Source organism: Trachypithecus francoisi, unplaced genomic scaffold, assembly GCF_009764315.1.
Source record: "Trachypithecus francoisi isolate TF-2019V2 unplaced genomic scaffold, Tfra_2.0 Lachesis_group4, whole genome shotgun sequence".
Classification (NCBI taxonomy): Eukaryota; Metazoa; Chordata; class Mammalia; order Primates; family Cercopithecidae; genus Trachypithecus; species Trachypithecus francoisi.
The window spans coordinates 138,753,194-138,781,062 of NW_022681469.1; the positions used below are offsets into that span (position 1 = coordinate 138,753,194).

The window sequence follows — 27,869 nt, forward strand, 5'->3', positions numbered from 1 at the left end:
CCTTAAGGCCTGTCCACATGAAGTGGGAAACTGCTAAACAGTCATTAGAGAACACAGCAGACACCCACTGAGGCCGACGCGGATGAGCAGTGTATACAGCCACTCTCATCTGTGGAAAGGTTAAAACTGAAAAAGTAGAGAATGTGGGACATTAATCACAGAGGCCATCAGTGTAGGGAGAACTCTCTGCACTTCCTGCTCAATTTTGCTGTGAACCTGAAGTCAATCTAAAAATAAACTGTATTAACCAAAAAAGAAAAAAGTAAGAAGACAGGCATAGGTAAGTATGCTTGTATTTTCAAAGAATATCTCCTGACCAGTACACCAGACACTGGTAACAGCAGCCACTTAGGGTAGAGTGGATAAATACAATCACCTCTCTGTGTAGAGCAGAATAGAGCCACAGACAGGGCTGTGAGTGAGAAGACCACCAAAGTTCCACTACACACCCTCCCATACTTCTCAAATTGCTTTTGATATATGCATACAGCATTTTTCTTTTTTTTTTTTTTTTGAGACGGAGTCTCGCTCTGTCGCCCAGGCTGGAGTGCAGTGGCCGGATCTCGGCTCACTGCAAGCTCCACCTCCCGGGTTTACGCCATTCTCCTGCCTCAGCCTCCCGAATAGCTGGGACTACAGGCGCCTGCCACCTCGCCCGGCTAGTTTTTTGTACTTTTTAGTAGAGACGGGGTTTCACCGTGTTAGCCAGGATGGTCTCGATCTCCTGACCTCGTGATCCGCCCGTCTCGGCCTCCCAAAGTGCTGGGATTACAGGCTTGAGCCACTGCGCCCGGCCACATACAGCATTTTTCAAAACACCAGTTGAAAAAGAAAAGAAAAACTTTTAAGGAAAAATAGGAAGTTCCCGGGTAAGAGGGGTACGAGAGCGTCAAATTTAAATAAAAGCTAGAGCAGCAAAATCACAGATGCTTGGCCCCAAAGATACAAAGCTGACCTCATGAGTGCATACTTTTGGGAAAGAAATGACCAGTGAACCCAGGACCATGGAAGCCTGGGTGGCATAGCCACTCCACATGAGACATCTCAGTGGCATAAGCCAGATGCTTGCTGTCAGGAGCCAGCACTGCACCTATGTAAAGCTCACAATGCCCCCTAGAAGCAGGGACAGCTACCCAGGGCCAACTTAAGGAAAAAAGCCAAAAAACAAGGGAAAAGTTGAAGAATCCTCATCCCATCCCCTGAGCCATGCTAAATTGGAAAACACTCAGCAGACACAAAAAGCCCCTCAAGAGGGCACTGCCAACCCCCTTGGGGCAAGGGATCACACCCATATGCCCTGAACACTTCTGGGGCCACCATGCCTGGTTTCCTTTCTTATTCAGAGCTCTGAGAGGTATGTACATGGGGTTGACTGCTTGTTTTCCTTGGAGTGAGAAACAGTTTTCTGTTTTTCTTACTTAAGACCCAGTACAGTTAGCGGGTCCCCAAAGGCCTCAGGAAGGAGGCTGCTAGTCACCACACCAATCTGTGCAGTGCTCATCCTGCCAGCCACTCTGGTACCAGGCTCAGCCATGTGGTTCTGGGCTCAGCCATGCTGCCTTCAAAAATTAGGGGAAACAAAAAGTCTGTAAGTTTGTTCTCCTAGGAGAACTTGAGCATCCAAAGTGACATTTCTCTTGCTTTATTCAGCTTTTCACTAGGGACACTTGGATAATGCTAAGTGTTTTCTAGGTCACAGCTAGTCCTACCTACCCACTTATTGGGAAGCTCTAGCAGTAGCAGAACAGAATGCTCTGGGTGAGCCTGCAAAGCAGGAGGCATGCTAGTGGGCAGGAGGGAGAAAGTGTGCAAACACCCCTGCTTCCCATGAACCACCAGGTCACAAAGCCCCACCAGGTGAGGGAACATGTGACTAGCTCAGACTGGTGTTTCAGACTCTGCCATGCGGGTCACAGGAAGACAGCACTGGCCCTCCTTGGGAGAAGATTCTGGTCCAAATCTATGGTGTGGCTCAGCTACCAGAAGTGAAGACTGAAGGGCACTGGCTAGTTTCTTTCCCCACATTCACCCTCACTGGCCCCCCGTGGTGAAGAAGGTTGGGTGTCACTTCCTCCAGCCTCTACAGGGCTGAGCGTGCTGCTATTACAGGGCCTGCTGAGCCAGCATCTCACCCCTACTGAAGAATGGGTCAATAAAGATAGAAAAGTTATGACAGAAAAGGAGGGAGGGAAGGAGAGTCCCTTCCAATGGTCCTCACAATAATACCACCCACAGAGATCGGTGTGAAATTTTGCTTTCAGAAGCAGAATGTGCCCAGACAGAATCAGAACTGCTCATTTAACATGGGAACGGCGAAGCGCCCACTCCAAAACTTCTGCTAGTGGGTGGCCAGAAAGGAGCCATCCTCTCTCCCTTACTGACTCAAATTGTACAACTGCTCAAGGGAAGAAAGAGAAGCCAGAGGTTCCTCTGCATCAGTCAGAGGCCAATCCCCCTGATCCAGGCTGCCAAGTTAGAGCCCAAGCTCCCAGATCAAGGGACAAGTCAGAGGTGGAGCTCTTCGATCAAGGGGCAGGTCAGAGACCAAGGTCCCCATTGAGGCCCAGCAGGGACAGGGCAGAAGATTAGGGCAGGCTGGCAATCTTAAACCCCATTTGCCCCAAGGCCCTGAAAAAAAAAAAAAAATCATTCCATGTATACTTGCTGAAAACAAGAACCAAACCTAGTACTTAGCTTATACTGAAAGCTTTAATTATACTATCTCATTTAATCCTTACAACAGCCCTCTAATTGTTATCACCCTACTGTATATAAGAAAAAAAGAAAGAAAAAGAAAAGAAAACTAAGGCCCAGTGAGACAAAAGAATCTGCTCAATGCCAGACAGCTTATCAGTGTCAGAACTAGCAACTGAATGCATGGTTTCTAGACTCCAAGATTCACACTCTCATTCCACACTGTAACTTTTTTTAAAGGGGAGAAAAGACTAGAGTCAGGAAGTAAAAAGATAAACGTTAACAGTTTCAGAGACCAAAGCAGCAAACCACAAGGTAGGAGACGGGTATCCTCCTTGCTCATCCACTGGGAGAGTCTAGAGGCCTGACACCACAGCACCAACTAACACAGCAGGCCCAGCTCTTGGCTTGTAATCCCAATCTCTTATCAAAACCCAAGGACTTCTTGGAGAAGGGGTCCATTTCACAGTCAGGGCAGGAAAAGAACTCAAACCTGGAACTTCCTGTAGTGTTCAAGAAAGTAAAGAAGTGCTTGAAAAATGATGCAAACATGTTAACAGGAAAAGTCAACTGGAAGAAGCCACTTGAGGAATTAAACAATAGTAATGGACCACAACCTATAAACTAACTGTCCATGAATACACACTGACATACACCAACAACTAATAAATAAGTAGAGGAGAAAGAAAAGCTCTTCCTTACAGCATGTGAAACTTACAGTCCTTACAGTCCATCTGTTTCGGACTGAGCTCCTGCACAAGGCCTCAGCACACCAGACCAAACCAGAATGGAGATAATCAAAATGTACTTTAAAAAGGGCCAGTTTTCAAACAAACCAACCAACCAAAAACAAACAAACAAACAAACAAAAACAGGAGATTTCAGTCAACTTGAGTCAGCAGGTAAGGAAGACCTCTCTGTTTCAACCCTATGAGGAAGTGACTTTGAAACGATCTGCTTTTTGTTCTCTGTGTCTGCTTTTCTCAGCCCTTTTCTGCCTATAAAACCTGGCTCCTTTGGTCAGCTCATAGGAATACTCATTCTATTTTATAGAATAAAATGTTGCCCAATTCTAGAAACACAAAAGCCAACTAGATCTTTAAACTAAATTTGTTATAATTTTGTCTTTTGACAAGTATAATTCTAAATAATAAAGGGAGAAAGAATGATAAAAATAGAAAATCATTTAGCAAACAGTACAGTAATAATTGTTTCAGGCAAGAATAATCAGTGGTTGCTAAGATTAGTGGTAAAAGTATCCTGAGAAACAAGATATTTATCTAGTCTCAAAGTATCTCCCCACAAGATACTTATTAATTACAAAAAGGAACATAATAACTCCACAGTGGAAGAAATGTGCAGCCATCCATTCAGCCAAATGATCACAGTTATGATCACAATTAACATCAGAAGGAATGGGGCAAATCCTGGCATGACACACCAAGGGCCCACTGTGGTCATGGGCCCTGAAAAAAAAAAAAAAATTCTTCTGTGGTATTCTTGCCAAAAATATGTAACACAAATATAGTCATAAGGAAGCATTGGACAAAACTATAATGAGGGACATTCCACCCAAAAAGAAACAAAAAAGGCAATGAAGAAAAAAGAAAAAAAAGACCAGTTCTCTTCAAAAGTGTCAAGGTCATGAAAAGACTAAGAAACTGTCACTGTCCCAGATAAAGGAGACTGAAGAGAGACACAACCACGAATATAATGACAATAACAAATGGAACCCGGAGCCAAGGATAAAGGACATCATTCAACAGGCAGAATTTAAACAAGGTCGACAGATGAGCTAATGGTAATCCCTCATTATAAAAGACTCTAACATTTGGTGAAGCTGGGTGAAGAGCATTATTTGAGAATTATTTGCATGACTTCTGCAATTTTTTTGGTAGGTGTGAATTATCTAAAATTCAAAGATTTTTTTAAAAGACCAAAAAATAAACAGACATTAACAGTTATATGAGAGAGAGAATATGCTAGTCTTTGCTTACTAAGAACAGATTGACTCCATACCACAGCAGCCAGCAGCCAGACCACAGATCTGACCCTCATTCTTCAGAATCCCACAGCTGCTATTTTAAAGACCAGATAACAGGCTCCAAATCTGATTTCTCAGCTCACAGAACTCAGAGCCAAGTCATTTGAGATTACTTATTCCAGAGGGTCTCAAAGCAAATTCTACAGGACAGAGCTGCCCACACGTTCAGGCTCAGTTCGAGGTACCCTCAATGTCAGCCTGTCACTCAGATGCTGCTTCCACAGCAAATTCCTTGGCTTAATTAAAGAAGATATAAAAACTCAGGTCACTCCAACTCCCTCACAGCATGGCTCAGAGAGCACGAGGCCTGCGTGGACCGGGCTCTGCATGGTCCTGGGCATCTGTAACTCAGGGGCTGCAACGGAAACAGTCCACAAGGGAAGGGAAAGAAGGGCAAGAGCACAAACAACAAAACCAGAAGGGGCAGCTGACAGCCTGACGGTTCAGCATAATTGCTGGAAGACAAAAAAGTGGCCTCAGGACTCTACTAGCAAGTTTAACTTTTAACTATTGTTTATTTATCTTTACTTTGACCAAACCAAGAGTTCAAACTACTAGCAAGTTTAAAGCACAACTCTGAGTTGCCCTCATAAGACAGGGGACATACACAAATGTAAAAATATGAGAAAAACTAAATGTTACTGAAGAGTAGCATTCACGAGATACGTTAAAATTCAAAGGTTGATCATCTTCAATGTGACTTTTAACTTCAATCATTATTTGTTCAGCTGTTTAGTGAGTGCCAACTATGTGCCAGGCAGTAGAATCCACAATGAACAAACTCCCTGCCTTGCATGGTGACGACAAATAATACCCAGCGAGTAGATACGCAGTTGTCCTTTGGTATTCACAGAGCGCTGGTACCAAGATCCCTGAGGATACCAAAACCTAAAGATGCTCAAGTCCCTGATATCCCGATATCAAATGGTGTAGTATTTGCATACGCACGTCCTCATGTATACTTTAAATCATCTTTAGCTTTGTAATAGTTAATACAATGTAAATGCTATGTAAATAGTTGTTAAATATTTTATTTGCATTATTTTTATCATTGTATTATTTTTTATGATTTTGAGCTTTTTTAGTATTTTCAACCCAAGGTTGGTTGGATCTGCAGATATGGAACCAAAGGATACAGAGGGCCAACTGTACATGGTAACGACCAGCTCAGGGCCAGGTGATCTAGGTCAGTCCCACTCCCCTCCTCCTGACTTCTCTGCTGACAGAATGAGCAGGCAAGCATGAGGGGCCACAAGAAAAGATACACAAAGGACAGTGTGCACAGGAAAAGCACATAAAGATTTTTTGTAAACACACAGGAGTATGTAAACACACAGAAGTGTTTACAGCCACCACTCATGGGACAGAGAATAGAGAATCATCTACCCAGGGACACACTGAGGCCACCCACTACAGAGTAGAGATGACACAGAGACTTCAGATATACTTCTTAGAAGCAAGGGGTAACAAAAGCTCACAAAAGTGACACAAGATTTTAGGTGCTCATCCAGACTCCATGAACAAACCAGAGATGAAGCAACAGGTCTAATAAAGGGGTTACTGCACCAGTCACAAGGGCTCCTGGAATGCTCTCAGGTTTGTCTCCTCCATCCACCCTCACTGCCTTGGTGATCTTACCCAGTCTATGGTTAAATGCATCTAAATGCTAATGCTTTCCAAATGCCCATCCCAGTCCCCACTCTTCTCAGAACTCCAGACTCGTGTGTCTGTTGCCTACTCAGTAATGCCACCTCGACCACTGGCCAGCTTCTCAGATTGATGGCAGCCGTGACCAAACCCAATCACCCCTGAGAAGCTTCCCCTGCAGTGCTCAGTGGCTGCCAGCTCCATCCTTCCAGTTGCTCAGCAACAAATTTTGAGGGGGAGGAAAAAAATACAATTACATTTAGAATTCTAAATGTGACAAATACATATATGACTTATTACTAAATACAGTTGTTACTAAAATACTACAATAAATAAGAAATAGTCTGCACTCCTAGAAAATCCAAGAAAATCAACTGAGAAACTATTAGAAACCAGTAAGAGAATTCAACATTGGTATATAGGACTTACTGAATAAAAAGATTAAAATTCTACAGACTTGAGTAAATAAGACATAACTTTTTCTTAGACCAAAAGACTCAACAATGTGAAGATGCAAAACATAAATTTAATGTATTCTCAATGAATATTTCAACAGAATTTTCATATGCAAAAATTAATTTACGGGAATATTTGAGAAAAGCCTGGGGGTAAAAAGATTAAACACTAGTTCTACCAAGTGCTAAAATGTATTATAAAGCTATGATAAACAAAATAGCGTGGTACTAACAAACAAACTGAACAAATGGTTTAGTATTTGTAAATACACAGAATGGAAAAAAATACAGAAACATATACAAAGTTAAATCCAAGATATTTCAAAAGTGAATGACATTTCAAAGAAAACCAAAGAAGAAAAAGTAACAGTAGCCCGGAAAGGAGTTAGGGACTCCGGCTGACACCTAGGATGGGGTCGGGTACCCTCAGACAACCTAGCAGTGAGAGAACAAACTGACACAAACTCCCTGAGGCCAATTTTGCAATATCCATCAAAATTACAAACGCCATACCCTTTGACCCAGTAATTCCTGTTCTGGGAATTCATTTAGCTGATGTTCATACACATGTTCCAAGAGACACTTAAAACATATATTCATTGCAACATCATTTGTGATGCCAGCACACTGGAAACAACGTAAGTACACACCCCTTGGGGACTCATTAAATAATAAGATCTACACAGCAGAATACTATACGGCAGCTAATAAACATCTTGGCCACACATCAGAGTCACCTGGAAAGCTTCTGAAAATCCAGACATGACACAGAAGAGGCCACACTCAGACCAATTAAATCAGATCTCTAGAGCAACGGCCCAAGCATTTTATTTTATTTTATGTTTTATGGACCAAACAAAATGAGCATAAGGAATCAGCATTTTAAAATAGCGGAGAATCTCAGGGCAAACCACCCAAAGGCAAACTAGGTTCCACTGCTCAACAACATGAGCCTGGGTCAGTTTCCTAAACTACAAAATGGGAAGGCAACAGACTGGCCTCAAAGAGTTATGAAGACAGTGAAAAACCTATGTGAACACTAAGGAGAAGCTACCTGGCAATAGGAAGTATTCAGTCAGTGTCAGCTGCTTATCTAGTGCAAAGGTTCATGGCACATTCCAGGGATATGACAAAGGCAATACTCACAGATGTGCTTTTGTGTGTGCATGTGTACTACATATAATACGGAAAATATATACATACACATAAAATATAAAAATTTTGCAAAAGACGATATTGACAACAGTCACTTCTAGGAAGAACCTGCTTCTATTACATACTCTCATAACTTTCAAAAATGTTACCCTAAATCCAACTCCAACTTAACAGGAAATAGGACAGAGGACATGCTAAACCACACGTGGGTAACAATCAGCAAAATCCAGCCAGTGGGAAATAGAAACAAACAACCTGATTTACTTTACCAAATAAATTTTGAGGTTAAAAAAAAAAGAGAGAAAAATGGAAGGTCAACTACGACGCATTGGTGTTTGGAGCCTTATTAATAGCCTGATTCAAACAGAACTTTCTTTTAATTAAGACATTATAAGAAAACTGGAAGTTTAAACAGTGGCTGAAAATATTTACAGATGAAATGATACAAGGCAGAATTTGTTTCAAAATAACCCAGGAGGGAAAAAAGCAGGCTGCTGTTGGAAGTGGGCAATGAGCACATGAGGAGTCATGTTCTTCTGTCTACTGTCTTTTGTATTTCAAATTCTACCTAATAAACATTTTGTGAAGTACATATATTATCTTTCCAACATCAAAAAAAACCAAGCTAGTGTAAAAAGTAGAACTATTATTACAGAAAAATATTCAAATAGAAGTTGGTTATTTTAAAAGAAATTGGCTAGTTTTTAAAAAGTATCTCTCAGATAGTATGGTAATTAGTTGCTTTTTTCTTTTTCTTTCTTTTTTTTTTTTTTTGAGACAGAGTCTCGCTCTGTCGCCCAGGCTGGAGTGCAGTGGCTGGATCTCAGCTCACTGCAAGCTCTGCCTCCCGGGTTTACGACATTCTCCTGCCTCAGCCTCCCAAGTAGCTGGGACTACAAGCGCCCGCCACCTCGCCCGGCTAGTTTTTTGCATTTTTTTAGTAGAGACGGGGTTTCACCGTGTTAGCCAGGATGGTCTCGATCTCCTGACCTCGTGATCCACCCATCTCGGCCTCCCAAAGTGCTGGGATTACAGGCTTGAGCCACCACGCCCGGCCAGTTGCTTTTTTCTAACACGGCAATGCAAATAAATCCTCAGTTAGTCCGTGAGGTAGTTCTGTTTCAATCCTCAATAACTCTCTGGCCCTACCTTCTAAATGTGTGATTTTAAGCAAAGCACTTGACCATTGTACATCTCAATTTCCTCATCTGTAAAAAGGAAGCAGATCATTGGTTCTCAAATTTTGGAAATATATATTTTTCCAGGGGAAAGACTTCATAGATGATTCTAACACTCCTCTTCCTCCCTCCCTGACCACATGCTCCTCAAACCCATCCAACTCTGAAAGGTTAAAGATACCAGGTTATTTTCTGATATAACTTCAATATCCAGCAAACTCAATACTGCTTTCTAAAAATGAAGCATATAACCTTCACTGCAAAATAAAAATAAATTGCAAAATAAAAACTTAAAATGCAATGTTTCTTGTGATAATTTTTTTAAAGTCCTCCTAATAACTTAAATCAGGTTTTCCTGACTTGTGATTTAAGTCAAATCGCTTGGAGGCTTCTTACGCCTGAGCTTTCTTAAAGAAGGTGCAGTTTCAGGGTGAATCACTGGAAAGGTGAAATAGCAGCTATGACACAAGATGAGACTGAGCCAGGTGGCCCAAGGCTCGATCTCCAGGTGGGGTCCACAGATAGTTGAATCTGAGGGGAAACAGACAGATATCCCTCAACCCCTGGCTTTCTATTCATTATTCTCTCTCAGTGCATAAGCTGAATCTGACGAGAAACAGAGAGACGTCCCTCCACCCCTGGCTTTCAATTCATTATTCTCTTTCAGTGCATACTATGCAGCATACATCCTCATCCAAGGACAAGAGCCACTTCAGGCAGACAACACTCAACAGTGTATATCACGAATTCATTTATTTTATTTATTTATTTTTATTCGAAGTCTCACTCTGTCACTCAGGCTGGAGTGCAGCCGCGTGATCTCAGCTCACTGTAACTTCCGCCTCCTTGATTCAAGCAATTCTTCTGCCTCAGCCTCCTACAGGTGCGCGCCACCACACCCAGCTCATTTTTGTATTTTTAGTAGAGACGGGCTGTCACCATATTGTCCAGGCTAGTCTATATCACAAATTCAAAATCAGCAAAAGGAATACCAGGAAATGCTCAGGATACTCTGTTTAGCATAAAAGAAGATAAAGTGTAATAAAATTTTATAAATATACATACATGTATTTATGTATATGTTTACATTAAGAAAAAAACAGGCTGGGCACAGACACTCATGCCTGTAATTCCAGCACTTTGGGAGGCTCAGGCAGGAGCATAACTTAAGCTCAGGAGTTTGAGACCAGCCTGGGCAACACCAGGGAGTTTCACCTCTACAAAAATTTTTTTAAAAATTAGCCAGGCATGGTGGGTACACATCTGTGAACCCAGCTACTCAGAGGCTGAGGTAGGAAGGCAGCTTGAGCCCAGGAAGTCGAGGTTGCACTGAGTTACAATTGCACCATGCTCCACTATCTTCCAGCCTGGGCAACAGAGTAAGACTCTGTCTCAAAAAAGAAAAGAGAAGAGGAAAAGGAAGAAGAAAGGAAAGAAAAGCCATAGAAAATATCCCAAAAAGTTAATAGGAGGTGAAGGAATGTTCTTTACATACTTAGCTGTATTTTCCAAACATTGTACACTGAGTATAAATAATCAGAAAGAAAAATGAAAAGCTTTTTCAAGAGAAATAATAGTAACAATAATAGCTAGTTACCTACTTGAGTTCACACTCTGTCAGGAATCATGCTAAGCAGACCTCATTCAATCCTCACCAGAGCCTATGGAGTTGGGTATATGGAGAGAAGGGGATTCTGATTAAGCCCCCATGATTCTACAAAGGGGTCTCCTGCAATGGGCACCTGAAAAAGCCTTGAATAGTAAAGGAGAAGCTGTTTAAAGACAAAACAAGGAAGCCAACTTTCTCAGGCAGTGTGCGCCTACACACAGAAAGAAGTCTCAGGCCCGGAGCACAGGCACCTTTCTATTCTCCTGACAGCCCACCCGAGGGACCTCAAGAGCCACAGATGTCATGATAGGTGGGTGAATGCTACAGAAGGAATGTTTGTGTCCCTCCAAAATTCATGTTGAAGACCTAACCTCCAAAGTAATGTTATTTGGAGGTAGGGCCTTTGGGAGGCAAGTAGGTCATAAGGGCAGACCATCGTGAATGTGAGTAGTGGCCTTACAAAAGAGGCCTAAGGGAGTTCATTTGCCCTTTTCACCATGTGACAACTCAATGAGAAGACAGGTCTATGAACCAAGAAGTGGGCCCTCACCACTGAACCTGCTGGCACCTTGATCTTGGACTTCTAGCCTCCTTTAGAGGCTGTCAGCAATAAATGTCTGTTGTTTATAAGCCACCCAGGCTACAGTATTTTTGTTATAACAGACTGAGCGAAAACAGCAAAATCAAAGAAGAGGTAGTAAGAAATGGAATTCGGCATGCACTGGGGGTCACCTCACAAAGGGCCAGGAAGTGAGAAAGGCTGAGTAAGTCACTGTCCTGTATCACTGAAAATGTGGGCACAGCCAGCCATAAAGGAATAACGTAAAACGAAGCACAAACTCCAAGGAGGCAGGGTTATCTGCTGGGGAAATCGGAGGGATGAACTACTGGAAAGACTTTGCTGATGAGAGAAGTGAAGAGCGCCCATACCTACGGGGACCAGGTCAGGAGGGAGCAGTCTGATGATGATGTAGTATCTGCCAAGGACACTATTAGGAAACCTGAAACTTATTTTCCAAATGATGCCACTCCCTTCCCAAGAAGCACTGAGGTCCCTGTAACTGGGCACAAAGGCCACACTACCCAAAGCAAGAGAAAGTAATGAACAGTTTTCTCAGGTTTTATGTTCTAATGGGCTTGTCCTAGAAGGGGTTAATATGTCAAATTATTCCATGACACCTCTTGGTACACTGCCACTACTCTGCTTCCCTGTCCAGGGCAGGAGGAATGGCCTGGTTGGACCCAGGGCCCTGTCACTGCCCAGTGCACACCAACAGTGTTGGAGCACTCTGTTCCTCATCCAAAGGACAAAAAGACACCCAGTCCAAGCACACAGGACAAAGACAACGGTTTCTAGGCAGTAACTGACATTCTTAGTGCTACCATATTTTCCTTCGTCCTTGTTAAAGAATTCTGCTCGTGATTTTTAAAGAGAAAAGCCCAGAACTGACACAGACTTTTGGAGATTTTTGTCAGCATCCCAGCACTAGCAAAGACAAAGTTACCATCCCACTGCCTACAGCAACACCTGCAGGTCAAGAGTCTGAACTGCAGGTGCTATGAAAGTTGACACTGACAGCCCATGCCCAGAAAACCAACACCAAACCCTACTGTGATGTCATCCAAGAGGCAAACCCTAACAGGCAGCTCTTGAGAAATGCCTGATTAGTGACTATGTCATAAGATGCTGCAGACTTTGCACCCCTCTCTTCCACAGTCCTAATCATGTCTGCAGGCACTGGTCACTCAGTCTAGTATTACACAAACACTGAAGCTCAAATGGCACTTTTCACTGTTTACAAAGTCTTTACTATGAACTTTTTTTTTTTTTTTTTTGAGATGTAGTCTCGCTCTGCTCTGTCACCAAGGCTGGAATGCAGTGGCACAATCTCAACTCACTGCAACCTCCACATCCTGGGTTCAAGCAATTCTGCTGCCTCAGCCTCCTGTGTAGCTGGGATTACAGGCACGTACCACACCTGGTTAATTTTTTGTATTTTTAGTAGAGATGGAGTTTCACCATGTTGATGAGGCTGGTCTCAAACTCCTGACTTCAAATGATCAGCCCGCCTCAGCCTCTAACAGTGCTGAGATTACAGGTATAAGCCACCACACCCAGCCTGAACAACTACTAAAACTGTAAAGTATCCTTACGGAATATAAGCACATTCTCTGATGCTATCTTGTACAAATAGGGTAATATCTGTGTGCTCAAATTCTCACTCTTCTCTGAGGAATAAGATGGGTTATTTACTTTGAGCCAGGCACAGTGGCTCATGCCTATAATTCCAGCACTTTGGGAGACTGAGGCGGGTGGATCATCCAAGGTCAGGAGTTCGACACCAGTCTGGCCAACATGGTGAAACACTGTCTCTACTAAAAAAATACAAAAATTAGCCATGCATGGTGGCAGGTACCTGCACTCCCAGCTACTTGGGAGGCTGAGGCAGGAGAATCGCTTGAACCTGGGAGGTGGAAGCTGTAGTAGGCCAAGATCACGCCATTGTACTCCAGCCTGGGCAACAAGAGCACAACTCCGTCTCAAAAAAAAAAAGATAGGTTATTTTAAGCACTGGGGTGGGAGCATTTCTGATCTTCATTTGACATGTCCTGGCAGCAACAGCAGGGCAGGAGCAAGAAAGAAATTCAGACCAGTTGTAGGTTATTAGTCAGGGAGATGCTAAAATCAGAGTGATGGTAAAATTACATCAAAATAAAATTTCCCCCAAATCACCCCGAAAATACTGTAAATGAAACCTGTATATTATTATGTATAAATAACAATGTATGCTGCAACAGCTTTAAGGCAGAACACAGGCACAACGTTGCCAGGATCTGGGAGTCTGGCATCAATGGAAATGTCACTGTATTAGTCCATTCTCACACTGCTATAAGGACATACCCAAGACGGGGTAATTTATAAAGAAAAGAGGTTTAATTGACTCACAGTTCAGCACGGCTGGGGAGGCCTCAGGAAACTTTACAATCATGACAGAAGGGGAAGTAAACACATCCTTCTTCACGCAGCAGCGGGAAGAAGTGCCAAGCAAAGGGGGAAAAGCCCCTTATAAAACCGTCTCATAGGCCGGGCGCGGTGGCTCAAGCCTGTAATCCCAGCACTTTGGGAGGGCGAGGCGGGCGGATCACAAGGTCAGGAGATCGAGACCATCCTGGCTAACACGGTGAAACCCCGTCTCTACTAAAAAATACAAAAAACTAGCCGGGCGAGGTGACGGGCGCCTGTAGTCCCAGCTACTCGGGAGGCTGAGGCAGGAGAATGGCGGGAACCCGGGAGGCGGAGCTTGCAGTGAGCTGAGATCTGGCCAGTGCACTCCAGCTTGGGTGACAGAGCGAAACTCCGTCTCAAAAAAAAAAAAAAAACCGTCTCATGAGAACTCACTATCACGAGAACCACATGTATATAACTGCCCCCATGATTCACTGCCTCCCACCAGGTCCCTCCCATGACACGTGGGGATTATGGGAACTGCAATTCAAGATGAGATTTGGGTGGGGACACAGCTAAACCATACCGGTCATCTATTTTGACTGCGGTGGTTACAAGACTGTATTTGTCCAAAGTCATAAACTGTATTCTACAAGGAATGAATTGTATTGTTACATAAATTATACTCTACTAAAACACAAAACAATTGTCTGTATACAGTAATGAATACCTTATAATAAAAATGCATATATAGAGGCAGGAGGATTACTTGAGCCCAGAAGTTTGAGTTCAGCCTGGACAACACAGCAAGACTCTGTCTCTAAAAAAATAAAACTCATAATACATACATGCAAAATATAAATACATTATTTTTAATAATTTCTTTTTTCCCAGAACTTACACTAAATTTATTTAAATTAAATAAGCATGTGATGTGACTTTACTGTAGCATATAAAAAGGGAGCTAATGCCTAATACTGGTTAGAACCAAAAAACGTGTCAAGCAGGAGTCAGCAGAAATCAGCAATCTAAGACTTAGATTCTAGGTAACTGATTTTAGACAGAGTGCCCACAAAAGGCGGTGCTTCTGTGTGGTCTTCCAAAGAATAACTACCTTAACTTACTCAATTAAAAGAACTGCACATCTACAGTTTATAGGATAAACTATCCTGAACACTGGTGGGAGGACTGGGGGTACTGCTAAAGGTAGAACAAGGAAAAGGATGGTCTTTCATGTTCTACTTTCAAATCTGCCAAAACATTACATCTCAGGTATAACCAGAGATCAGTGCCACAACTTCCTGTTTTGTTAGAGGAAAACAAGTAACTGAAGCTGAGAATGTTCCAGTCCTTGGAAATGTTTGATTAGGATTCTTGCAGTACCAGTCTATTCTGAACAAAAAGCTACCAAGTAGAAAGGTTACCTTTCCTGAAACATATGCAAGTCTTCACTCTACACTTATTTTTAAGGTAGAACTCACAAAACTAACTCTAATTCTAACCCAGAACATAAATCATTGGTTCAAGAATTTTAAAATAGGGTCACTATGAAACAACAAAGTAGCTATTCTAGTCTATTACTCAGAAATCAAAACCAATCCCCTCTTTTCATTTTTTAGAGATCATAAAAGGAATACAAAAAAATTAATGAAACAAAATAAACGGTCATTACAGAAAAATTAGAAAATATAGTAAGCGACAAAGATAAAAATGAAGAACACTCACAATTCCACCACTCTGGGATTACTACTATTATTTTCTTCCAGCCTTTTTTTCTACATATATAATTTTTAAAGTTTTCAAATTTGATGTTAGACTATATAGTTTGAATTCTCCCCTTCTCACTTAACATTATATCATGAAAATATCTGTATAAGTCAAGGTTCCACCAAAGAAACAGAAGCAGCAGATATAGTCAGCCCTCGCTATCCATGGGTTCCATATCCCAAATCAAAATATTCCCAAAAAATATTGATCAAAATATTTGCTGCAGATCAAAAATACTCCCAAAAAAAGGCCAGACATGGTGGCTCACACCTGTAATCCCAGCACTTTAGGAGGCTGAGGTGAGTGAATCACTTGAGTTCAGGAGTTCGACCCCAGCCTGGGCAACATGGTAAGACCCTATCTCTACAAAAAATACAAAAACCAGCTGGGCAAGGTGGTGCATGCCTGTAGTCCCAGCTACTTGGGAGGCTGAGGTGGGAGGATCGCTTGAGCTCAGAAGCCAGAGGCTGCAGTGAAACAAGATTATGTCACTGCAAACAGAGCAAGACCCAATATCAAAAAATATAAAATAAAATTTCAAAAAAAAAAAAAAGGATTGTTTTGTCTGTGCTGAACATGTACAAACTTCTTGTCATTATTCCCTAAATAATACAGTGTAACAACTATTTACATAGCATTTACATTGTATTAGGGATTGTAAGTAATCTAGAGACGATTTAAAGTATATGGGTGAATGTGCATAGGTTATACACAAATATTATACTGTTTTATGTAAGAGACCTAACCATTCACCAATTTTGGTATCCACGAGGGACCTGGAACCAATCCCCTTCAGACACCAAGGGATAAATGTATTTATTAAGAGAGTTACTGCAAGAAATTGGCTTACATGATTGTGGGGGCTGGCTAGGCCAGTCTGAAATCCACATAGCAGGCCAATGTGGAACTCTCCAGAAACTGAGTGCAGCTGCTGTCCATCGGAGAAATTTCTTCTACATCAGGGGAGCTCTGCTGTGTTCTTCAGGCTTTCAGCTGAGAGATCAGGCCCACTCAGATCACCTAGGACAATCACCCTTACTTAAAGTCAACCAATTATTAACTTGTATCACATCCACAAAATACCGTGACAGCAATGCCAAGATGAGTGTTTGACTGAATAACCAGGACTGTAACTTAGCCAAACTCACAAATGAAACTGACCATCACAATAACCGTGTCAGTAATCTTTAAAAGCATTTTATAAATGTATTTATCCATTCCCTTACTATAGAAATTCAGCATTCTTCCAAAATTTTGCTAATATAAGTAATGTTGGAATAAATAGAACTCAAGTGAACAATGCTATAGACTGAATGTCTGTGTCCCAAAATTCCTACGCTAAATCTTAATCCCAAGATATTGGGATTAGTACTTCGGGAGGTGATTACGGCTCTGCCTTCATGACTGGAATTAGTGCCCTCATAAAAGACTTGAGAGAGTTCTCTCACCTCTTTCAGCATTTGAGGACACAGCGAGGTAACTATGAATCAGAAAGTGGGCTCTCACCAGACATTGAATCGGCCAGTCTTGATCTTAGACTTCTAGTCTCCAGAACTGTGAGCAATAAATTTCTGTAGTCTATAAGCCACCCGGGTTATATTATTTTATTATAGCAGCATAAGTGGACTATGACAAACAACTTTGTATATTCAATTTTCATTCTCACATCTGATTATTGTACAGAAAGACTACTAGTAAGGAGGGGCTACACATAGAAAGAACTCTAGAAAACCTCATAGGATCCCCTTGAGTCTTTGGCTGAATACAAAACTGCACACGTGTAAAGTGCAACTCCATGAGACAAGTAGGAAACCTGGGTAACTGATGGACAATCCCTAGAGCTGGGAGATGTTCAAGCCTCAACCAGCCAGAATGGAAAGACCTCACTAAACAGCTGGAGCACTCAGAAGCCCCAAAAAGGCATGTGTTAGAAGACTAAGCTAGCTTTAAAATAAAAGTACCCTAGACACAGCTTAACAAAACTGAAAAACAAAGCCAGACACATTGGTGCACACCTATAATCCCAGCACTTTGTAAGCCAAGGTGGGAAGATCATTTGGGACCAGGAGTTCCAGATCAGCTTGGGTAACATTAAGACTCCATCTCTACAATCAATTGATCAATCAATACAAATAAAAACCAAGCTTCAAAAAGATCATTCTGATCAGCAAATAAATTAATTGCCTGCAAGAACAAAACTCAACACTCAACAGAAGAAACCAAAACCCAGAGACTCGACAGCGTAACATTCGTTAATGTCTAGCATCCAATCAAAAATTATCAGACATTTCAAAGAAAAAGAAAATGTGACCCAAAATCAAGAGAAAACTCAATCCATAGAAATAAACAAAGAAATCACAGAGATAATGGAATTAGCAGATAAAGACTTTAAACTATTGTAAGTATATTGAAGGATTTAAAGGAAAACCAAGGTAGGAATCGAAGCCATAAAAAACAATCAAAGGGAACCTGCAGGGTTGAAAAATAAACTATCTGAAATTAAGAAGTTACTAGATGAGTTTAGTTAAAGATTGGACACTAAAGGAGAAAAGACAGTAAAGTTGAAGGCAGGTCAACAGAAAATATTCCAAAGGAAGGACAAAGAGAAAACAGACCTCCTAAGAGAGAGAGAGAGAGAGAGAGAGAGAGAGAGAGAGAGAGAGAGAGTGTGTGTGTGTGTGTGTGTGTGTGTGTGTGTGTGTGTGTGTTGGGGTTGAGGGGTGGGCACAAAAGTCCCCAAATAGTATAAACACAACAAAAATCATGCCTGAGTAAATCTTAAACTGCTCAAACTAATGATAATAACTTAAAAGCAGCTGATATAACAAAAGAATGGGGATATTTCACATACAGGGGAACAAAGAATGTCTACTCACTTCTCATCAGAAACAGTGCAAGCTAGAAGACAATGGAATTATAGTCTTTAAAATGTTTAAAGAAAAACAAAAACAAAAAAAAGTGTCAACTGCAATTCTATATCCAACAAAAATATCCTCAGACATGCAAGATGATATAAAGGCATTTTCAGACAAAAAAGCTGAAAGAATTCACTATCAGCAGATCTGTACTATAAAAAATATTTTTAAAAGATCTGCAAGGAAATATCAGATGTCTGCCTTCCACCCTATACTTCCCACTTCCAATCTCTAAATCTTTATTTCACCCCTTCTCATCCAGAGCTCCATATTCAAGAACTGCTCCCCTTCTCCATCAATTTGGTTCCGCCATCAAACAATTGTTTTCTCTGAACTTCATTAGTTAGCCCGGCCTTTAAGACTCTGCAATCTTGCCCCTTCTGTCTTTACAAAACTTATTTTCTCTTACTCCATATTTTATAAGCCATTCCAAGTTGTTCACTTTGCTTCACTAACTAGAAAAAAAAAATTCAAAAACTCCCCCACACCCTAGGCAATACAGCAAGAAAATCTTTTAAAAATTTAGCCAGGTATAATGGCAAACATCTCTACAAAAAATTACAAAATTAACCAGATGTGGTGGTGCACGCCTACGGTCCCAGCTACTCAGGAGGCTGAGGTGAGAGGATTGCTGGAGTCCAAGAGTTCAATTCATATATTGCGCTATGATCACACCACTGCACTCCAGCCCGGGCAACAGAGTAAGATCCGGTTTCTATTTAAAAATGTGCATGCACACACACAATCTCCCACAAAACAGGTCAGAAAGAGAGCACAGGAGTAAGAAAAACAGAAGAGAACTCAAGGTGGCAGGGATTCAGGGGGACACAGGTGACCCATCCTATCAGAGGGAAGAGAGTGAATTTTCCAAAAAACAAAGCAGGCCAAGAGGCTCATGGCTGTCTTGCAGACACTGCTACAACTCCCACACAAGAAGGGATCAGCTCCTCTCACTCAGACTGCAAGGAAGGACTGTATAACTAAGTTTAGAGCACCCACGAAACATAACTCCTAAAAAGTGAGTACAAGTACAGCATGAGACTTGATTCAGGGAAACCTTATGCCACATTCAAGCTCTACTGCTCATTAGCTGCCTGACTATCGGCTCATTTAAAATTCACAATAGCTCTATAAGACAGGTACTATTATTATCACCGACATTTTACAGAGGAGAAAACAGAGACACAGAAAGATTATACTGCTTGCTCAAGGTAATACATTCAGGAAGCAGCATAGCCAGGATGTGAATCCAGTCACCTAAAACAGACTGCCATTTCAGGTGTCCATTATACCTCAGGCACTATGAGCACATCCTAGCAGTGCTCCTGCAGAGAGAAAAACACAAACAATAGAGCTGATGAGGCTAAACGTCTAAAAACAGATGAAGTTAGGTCTTTGTGAGAGGAGTCAAGTGCTCTAACTTTGACTCTATATCTCAAATGGTTGTATGACTACTGACCTTACCTAATGAGGGAACTGACCTTAGGCCAACTGACCTCCCATCCTACGTAACTGAAAGACTGTAATGCAGCAGTTTGCAAATATGAAGAGCTAAATAAATACTGACATCAAGAATTGATGTGTTACAAAGAATGAATTATGGACAAACACAAACACCAGATGTCAAGCAAGAAAGAAGGAAGCTGCAAAGTAGAAATTCCCACCTGGGAAGAGCTGGTGGTTCCCTAGGGACTTCAGCAGCACCAGCAACTGCTCCTGGAGCTTCTGCCTCCTGTGAGCCATGGGCCATTTCCTTCACAGGGTCCTGTGGGCCTGGAGGCTGCACTTTCTCTACTTCCTGACGCCCACCCAATTCTGTGGTGGAGTCAATCTCTATTTCCTGGACTGGAACTGGGACTGGCTCCTTCTCAGTTGCAGCAGCTGACACAGTCTTGGCCTCTTCTTCTTCCTTTCTTCTGATTTTCTCTTCAAGTTCCTGCCTTCTCTTCTCATCATCCTGACGGGCCATATGGTCAAAGGTTTTGAATACCTAAAATCAAACAGCAACCCAGCAATCAGTTCGTCTGCCCAATAATGTACCACATATCTTGTAGAAACGTGGTAAAATCTGTAAGGAGAGAACTAAAAGTCATAAACTGACAAGTTTTCCCATTGGAAAAATGTAAATGCACTGCCACTTCACCAAAAGCTGACAGGTAAACAGTGTTTAACAGGAGGATTCCAAAATCAACAAAATCAAAAACTTACAAACCAAGGCTAACAATATTTACAAACCTAAAATATGCACAGTTAGATGGTCTTTGTTGTCATTATTTTTACAGACCCCAGTTTTGTTCACAATGCAAAGAATACATGGTCCTGGTACAACTGTGGGTTATAAAGGATTCAAAATTCAGACTCACAAATGAAACATGAAAATATGGCTGAACTTCAATTCCCCAAATGCAACCAGGTTTACTGGACTGCTGCTATTTTTCACCACACTGTACGGACATTCAATTCAACAAACATCTACTATGTGCCTATGGTGTGCAAGAAACACACAAACCAAAAAAAACATGAAAATGATTTCTGCTGCCTCCTAAGAACTCAAAATTCTGGTGTGTAAATAAGTTCTTAACATTTTCTGGGACACAGTCACACCCATGAAGGTGCTGGGACCTCTCTACCAAAAAAGTACAGTGAAGATATACCCACATATGAAAACTCTGATACAAGAGGAGGCATGACAGAGCCCTTAATTCCCTGTCAGAGTATGGGTGGGAATGAGCATACCTGGCAAAAGAAATCTAGGGAGACTTCTTGGAACAAGGGGGATTCCAGTTAGACCTTGAATGAGAGGCACATCTTCCATAGGGAACTACTGGAGGAAACGCCATAGCTCCAAGAATAGGCTTGTCAAGGAATGGCAAAAGCTCTTGCAACAACTGGAGGGAGGAAAGGCTGAGAGAGCAACCTAGGACATGGGTGGGCGTCAGATTCTAAAGGGCTAGAATGTGGACAGGTATTAAGTAACAACGTTCTGTGCACTGCGCAGGCAGTCAAAAGGGTGCTAACAGACTAACTGTGTCAAATGATTCTACAAACATTCTCTCAAAACCCTCACAAAAATCCTGTGAAGAAGACAGCATCAACATTTCAAAAATGAGAAAAAATAAGGCTTGGAAAGGTTAAGTAACTTGCCCCAGCTCCTGCTGGCAAAAGAAGTAAAAAATTACGCAGCACGCACCAAACAGTGCAAGGAGATGATGATGTACGCAGAGGGGAAAAAAAAAAATCAATAAAATCCTAAAAGGTTAAAAACTGGAAACAACACCAGAACCACTTTCACTTCTGCAGATAACCTGAAGCCCTGACTAGATTCTAACATTCGTGTTTCTACCGCTTTGAGTCCATTGCAGTCAGAGTTGCTCGTCCTCTTGATACTCCAGCTCATCTTAACTCCACAAAAGCAAAGCAACAAGAACTCTCCCTCCTAATACCTGAGACTTCTAACACAGAATCCCCAGACTTGATAGTCCTCACCATGCCACTGCCTCTGCTCACTCAGTACATTCAGCCTTCTCTGACCTACCCATTCACACCACCAGGAAGTGCTACCACTGCCAACCCCCCAACCATCACATGTTCTCAGTATTCATTCTAGAGTCACAGAACATGGAGCTGGAAGAGAACTCCAATCTGTGACCTCCTGAGACAATCTTCTCAGCTGACAAGAGGTGAAGTGACTCTCCCAAGATTTCCCAACAATTTATGTGAGGAACAGGATGTAGCTAGCTTTCCTGATTCTAGTTTCAAGGACTTCTACAAAGGAGCACTTCTCAAAGTGGACTCCCAAAAAAAACAGCATTATCGATTACAATGGATGGCTTGTCAGTCTAAACTATTTTTGTCTTAAAACATACTAATGTATTATAAAGTGGAATGCAATTTTCACATACATCATTCCTACTGAGGTTTTTCAAGCTGTGTATCCAGGCTATGCAAACTCTTAGGAGGAAACATATGAGCTGCCTAACTCCACACCAACACTGCACTCCCCAAAATATTAAGGGAACACTTTGAAGTTCTACAATGATGCAGCCCAGCACTCCCATCCAAATTCTTCTCTGCCTATATTCAGCAGAGACACCAAGCATCCCACTTCTGGTCGGGGTGGAGGGGCAGACCACAGGAAGCAGTCTTATGCCATCAAGTTAGGGACAGAAAAAAAAAAAATCCTAAGAGGCAGATGAGTAGGAGTGGAGAGGTCAGGAGATCACCTACTACCACACAGAAATAATGTTATGCTGGTACCAAGTCACTCAGTCTCATTCAGTGTTGTCCCACTCCACAACAAAATCCTTGTCAATACTGAAATCACCTTTACAAGCCTCCTGCCAAATGAGCTTTTGCGGATAAACAAACAGGTTCTGGCCGGCCACGGTGGCTCATGTCTGTAATCCCAGCAATCTGGGAGGTCGAGGTGGGTGATTACCTGAGGTCAGAAGTTCAAGACCAGCCTGGCCAACGTGGTGAAACCCCATCTCTACTACCAAAAATACAAAAATTAGCCGGGCATAGTGGCGCATGCCTGTAATCCCAGCTACTCGGGAGGCTGAGGCAGGAGAATCACTTGAACCTGGGAGGTGGAGGTGCCGTGAGCCAAGATTGCGCCACTGCACTCCAGCCTGGGCAACAGAGTAAGACTCCACCTCACAAAAAAAAAAAAAAAAAGAACAAGTTCCCAGGATTCACCCTGATCTACCCAACCAAAATATCCAGGAATGTGTTTTTAAAAGTTCCTTGGCCGGGTGCAGCAGCTCACACCTGTAATCCCAGCACTTTGGGAGGCTGAGGCAGGCACATCACGAGGTCAGGAGTTTGAGACCAGCCTGGCCAACATGGTGAAACCCCATCTCTACTAAAAATACAAAAATTAGCCAGGCGTGGTGTTGCATGCCTGCAATCCCAGCTACTCAAGACGCTGAGGCAGGCGAATTGCTTGAACCCAGGAGGTGGAGGTTGCAGTGAGCCAAGATCATGCCACTGCACTCCAGCCCGGGTGACAGTGAGACTCTGTCTCCGGGAAAAAAAAAAAAAGTTCCTTAAGCGATGCTGATAGTTGAGAACCACTTCCAGAAAACATGACACCTCTCTTAACCATTTGCTGAAGACTGTCCTCTTGCGTTTCTGTGAAACTTACTGCTCTCCACCAAGATTATTCCCCAAGACCTGTTCTTCACCTTTGGCTCTTCTCTCTCCCTCAAATCACTCCAGTTGCTCTAGCTCCCAAAAGATCTAGTCCAGTAATTCCAATAGCCTATGGGCAGGGACTCCTACCAGGAACTTCAACCTAAAACTGAACTTTTTCCCCTAAACCCAGGTGACAGTTCAGTTAATGCATTATCACTATTCCAGTCACCCAAGTTTAAACCTTGGATCATCACTGACCCATCCCTCCCCTTCTTCCATCCCTGCTCCCCATCTCCACTACTTCTCTAGACTGGTCACCAAACCCTAACCTATGGAAGTGTCTTATAAGAGGTGTTACCAGGTAAATGAGTGCACTACCTCTGTCAGTTCATCTGTGAAACAAAGACCAACCTCTCAGGTTATGTTAAGGGTTAAATAAGACAACAACTCCAGAATATAAAACATCTGACACTATACATATTCGTATATACTCCTTTCTCCTCCACACCTTTCTACAAACTACAATCATCCTGGACAAAAGTGTTCTCATGCTACTATGGAATGGTTAAACAATAGAACAGGAAGATTTGGATTTCACAAAATGAAAATTTTAGTTCCAGCTCTACGGTGAATGGCTGTGTGTTCTGGGTCAAATCACTTAACCTTGCTGAATTGGTATGTAAACTTGAAACTTACCTATTTCACAGAGAGACTGAAGATCAAATGGCAAGACTTCATTAACCTGCCATAAGGTCCTGCTAAAGGCCACCTTCAACAGCTCTCTGATCACTAAGATGGCACTTATGCCACTGACAAGGATGAGGAATAGCCTTAAGTTCTGAAATTGAACCCTAATGGAACCCCATTCTTCATTTGGCCCTATTACCCTGGTAGCTACCAAGACAGTCAAAGCTTTGGCTTCTACTGAGGAAAGTAACATCCGATCAACTGCAGCATGCATTAAGATTTCAGTAGGAAACATCTGAAACACTTTATAAATTGTAACATCTAGAGAACTGGGGGAGGTATCATCAGCATTTCTATCTTCTTGGGTTTCTACAAACAGGCTTAATGCTTGGCTGAATAGTTTCTTTCAATCTCATCAGAAGTCCCATCTCTCTTATGAAACCTTCTTCACTTCTCAACCATCATTTCTATCTCCTTTCTTTACAATGGGCTCCATCAAATAATTGCCCTTACAAAGTTTTCTATTACTTTCTGGGTTTTCCCTCTTTAACTGTAAGTGTCACAAACAGAGAGAAACCACTACTTAAACACCCCTATCACCCGTACCTAAGAGTGTAAACTACATTCAGCAAACGGTTGCTTACTACATTCAAAAGTGCCCAGTCAACTTTACTGAATGAGTACTGACAGCGCTTCCAACATACAATAAACTTAACCTGGAAGGTATGGAATTAAGTTCAAATGAAATTTTAATAATCACTACAATGACAGTCTTTGACCTGGGAAGTCACATTTCAAACAAGCGGCCACACCCATTGATCCACACAATGCCTCCGTCATCACCGCCAGCTCAAGTCTTTGGTAGTTCTGGGGCATGCACGTTTCTGTTGCTGTAAATGTCCTTCCTTCCTGTCTGGCCTGCATGGATTTCACTCCCTGACTAGCAGACCCCAGCACCGTGAGGGGTACGCGCTGCCGGGTGCTGAGCAGGGCTCTTAGCAGTCGGCTTACTACTTCTGAAACCTCAGGACGTCCGGAGCGAACCCCGGCTGCTCCCTCAGCGGAATAAACTGACATCCAATCCGCGCTTCAGATTACTGAAGCCATTCTCGAAAGCTCAACCCCAGGACACCATGAAAAGGAGGAAACAGGCTGGGAGAGCTTGGAGGAGCGGGCGCCAGGAGTCAAGGCAGACCGGGGGCGGCGGCTCCCCAGACCGCAGGCCTGCCCGCCTCACCTGCAGCACCAGGGCCTGCGCGGCCCCGGGTGGGAAGCCCATGCGGTCCGACGGGTGGCGCAGCAAGCGATAGAAGTCTGTCTTGCGGTAGAGGAAGCCAAAGAGAACGCGCAGGAAATCCTGGACGTTGCCCACGTGCTGCAGGATGCCCAGAAGGGCCTGGTCATATAGCTCCGCCGCCCCGGGCTCCATGTCGCCTCCCGCCCTAGGTACGCTTCACACACAGAGCGCCGCCTCAGACCTGCCGACTGGCCACTTCCGGCGTCCGCAGCCAACGGCTCCGCCGGACGGCGTGGCTCCAGAACTTCCGGTCCGTGCTTGTTCGGCCCCTGCGACCCGGGGCTGTTTTCCCCGGGCCCGGCTGCCCCACGCTCTTTGCCCTGATGTGGTCTTTGACAAAAGAGCCCGATAAAGTCAGCATTGAGGTTCCTACGCGGAAGAAGGCCCGTGGCTGCTGTTGCGCTGCGGTCGCTTGGCCGCCATGTTTGAAGAGGGCGAAAAAAACTATGGGGCGTGCAGTGTCACGTGACTGCTCGGATTTTTGTCACGTTTTCTGTGGAGCCTTTCTTATTTCTGTGTTCAGTTCCCGCCTGGGTATTCGGAACCTGCGGTTAAAGCTGGGGCTGCGGTAAGCTTTTTGTTAGTGAGCCAGATACGGGAAAATGCGTATATGTGGGATCTATGGGTTTCTTATTAATAACAGAGCTGTGAGTTAAATTCAGGGCGTTGCATCAGAAGAAAGTCAAGACGATGAAGAAAAGAAAAGAGTGAGTGCATTCACGTATATTAAGTGGAAAGAGCTAGACTCAGAATAGGGAATCCGTATGCCATCGTTGTGAAATATGTACGTGTATGTGTGTATAGTATGTATATACATATATACGTCATGTATGCATATGTTGTTAGTGTCAAATTATAATCTTAAAAGCATGACACTCATACAAATATATCATGAACACATAACCAAGATTTCTTCAGCAAATTAACAATGATATGGTAAAGCTGGTTCAAAAGCATTTTGAGGAAGTGGACTTTAAACATTTTGACAAAGCATTAGAGTAAGATTAGGTTGGATACAAAGCTGGCTGGCGTTGTACAAGATGATAAAACCATAGGTTATCATTTCTAGTGGATATAAATGATTTGCACCTCTTCTAGAATAAAACATGCAGGTTAACACGTCTTCATAGTGTCTACACTTTAATGAATTGTAAGTAAAATCAAACTCAGGTAAATTGCCCTAGAACAGTGGTTCTGAAACTCTTGATTTAGGAACCACTGATGCTCTTAAAATTTGTTGAACACTCCAAAGAACATTTGTTGATATGGGTTATACTTATCAATATTTACCACATTAGAAATTAAAACTTAGAAAATGTTTAAATATCCATTTTTAAATGACGATAAAACACATTACATGTTAACATACTTTTATGCAAAAAATAATGTTCTTCAAAGCAATAAAAGCTCAGCGAGAGGAGTAACATAGTTTTACATTTTTGCAAATCTCTTTAATGAGCTTACTAGAAGACAGCAAGATTCCGCCGGCAAGGTAGCTCACGCTTGTAATCCCAGAACTTTGGGAGGCTGAGGCAGGAGGATCACAAGGTCAAGAGTTCGAGACCAGCCTGGGCAACACAGTGAAACCCTGTCTCTACTGAAAATACAAAAATTAGCGGGGCATGGTGGCACGCATCTGTACTCCCAGCTACTCGAGAGACTGAGGCTGGAGAATCGCTTGAACCTGGGAGGTGGAGGTTGCAGTGAGCCTAGATCGTGCCACTGCCATCCAGCCTGGGCAACAGAGTGAGACTGTCTCAAAAAAAGAAAAAAAGAAACTAAACTATGGTTTAATGAAACAAAATACCTCAGCTAAAAATAAGAATAAAGGAGATCGAAATTGGGGATGTCAAATATTGCCCTCTGTAAATCTAAAGGGTTTCTGCATTTTATTAATAAATGTTTTATAATTAAAATGTAATGTTTTAAGAAGAGTCATTATACACTATAATAAAAAGATGTGGGGGAGCAGACACTTGTAGACACTGCTGGTGGAAGTGTAAGAATATACAGACATTTTTTAAGGCAGTTTGGCAAAATCTAGCTTTATCGGTCAGGATCTTGGTAGGAAACAGATGGCCCTCCCAAGCTGGGTAGTTTGAAGGGGGCTTTTAAAAGGGACTATTTACAAAGATAGGGGCAAGGTTTTTGAAACCTCGCATGAGATACAATGGGACCATGGGACTAGTAACAGCAGGGAGCTGTTCCCACTCCTGGGCCTGGAGGGCCTGGAAGAAAGTGGCTTCTAAAATCAAGATGAATAGTTGCTAGTGGAGAAGCCCGCCTGTCCTCTAACTCCTTGCCCTCTGACTTTCTGCTGGTAGTGACTAATGGTCAC

General features: G+C 42.5%; 1 protein-coding gene across 3 annotated transcripts in view; it reads right to left on the reverse strand.

The window, feature by feature from the left end:
* Positions 1 to 25,975, reverse strand: part of NUDCD3 (NudC domain containing 3) — a 107,924-nt gene extending 81,949 nt beyond the window's left edge. For all 3 annotated transcript variants that reach the window (XM_033194048.1, XM_033194050.1, XM_033194049.1), the window contains exons 1-2: positions 25,472 to 25,975; positions 20,076 to 20,401 (exon numbers count right to left, since the gene is read on the reverse strand). In XM_033194048.1, the coding sequence (XP_033049939.1) occupies positions 20,076 to 20,401; positions 25,472 to 25,663 (518 nt within the window). In that variant the 5' untranslated portion in view covers positions 25,664 to 25,975. The remainder of the gene's footprint in view (positions 1 to 20,075; positions 20,402 to 25,471) is intronic.
* Positions 25,976 to 27,869: the final 1,894 nt, after the last annotated feature.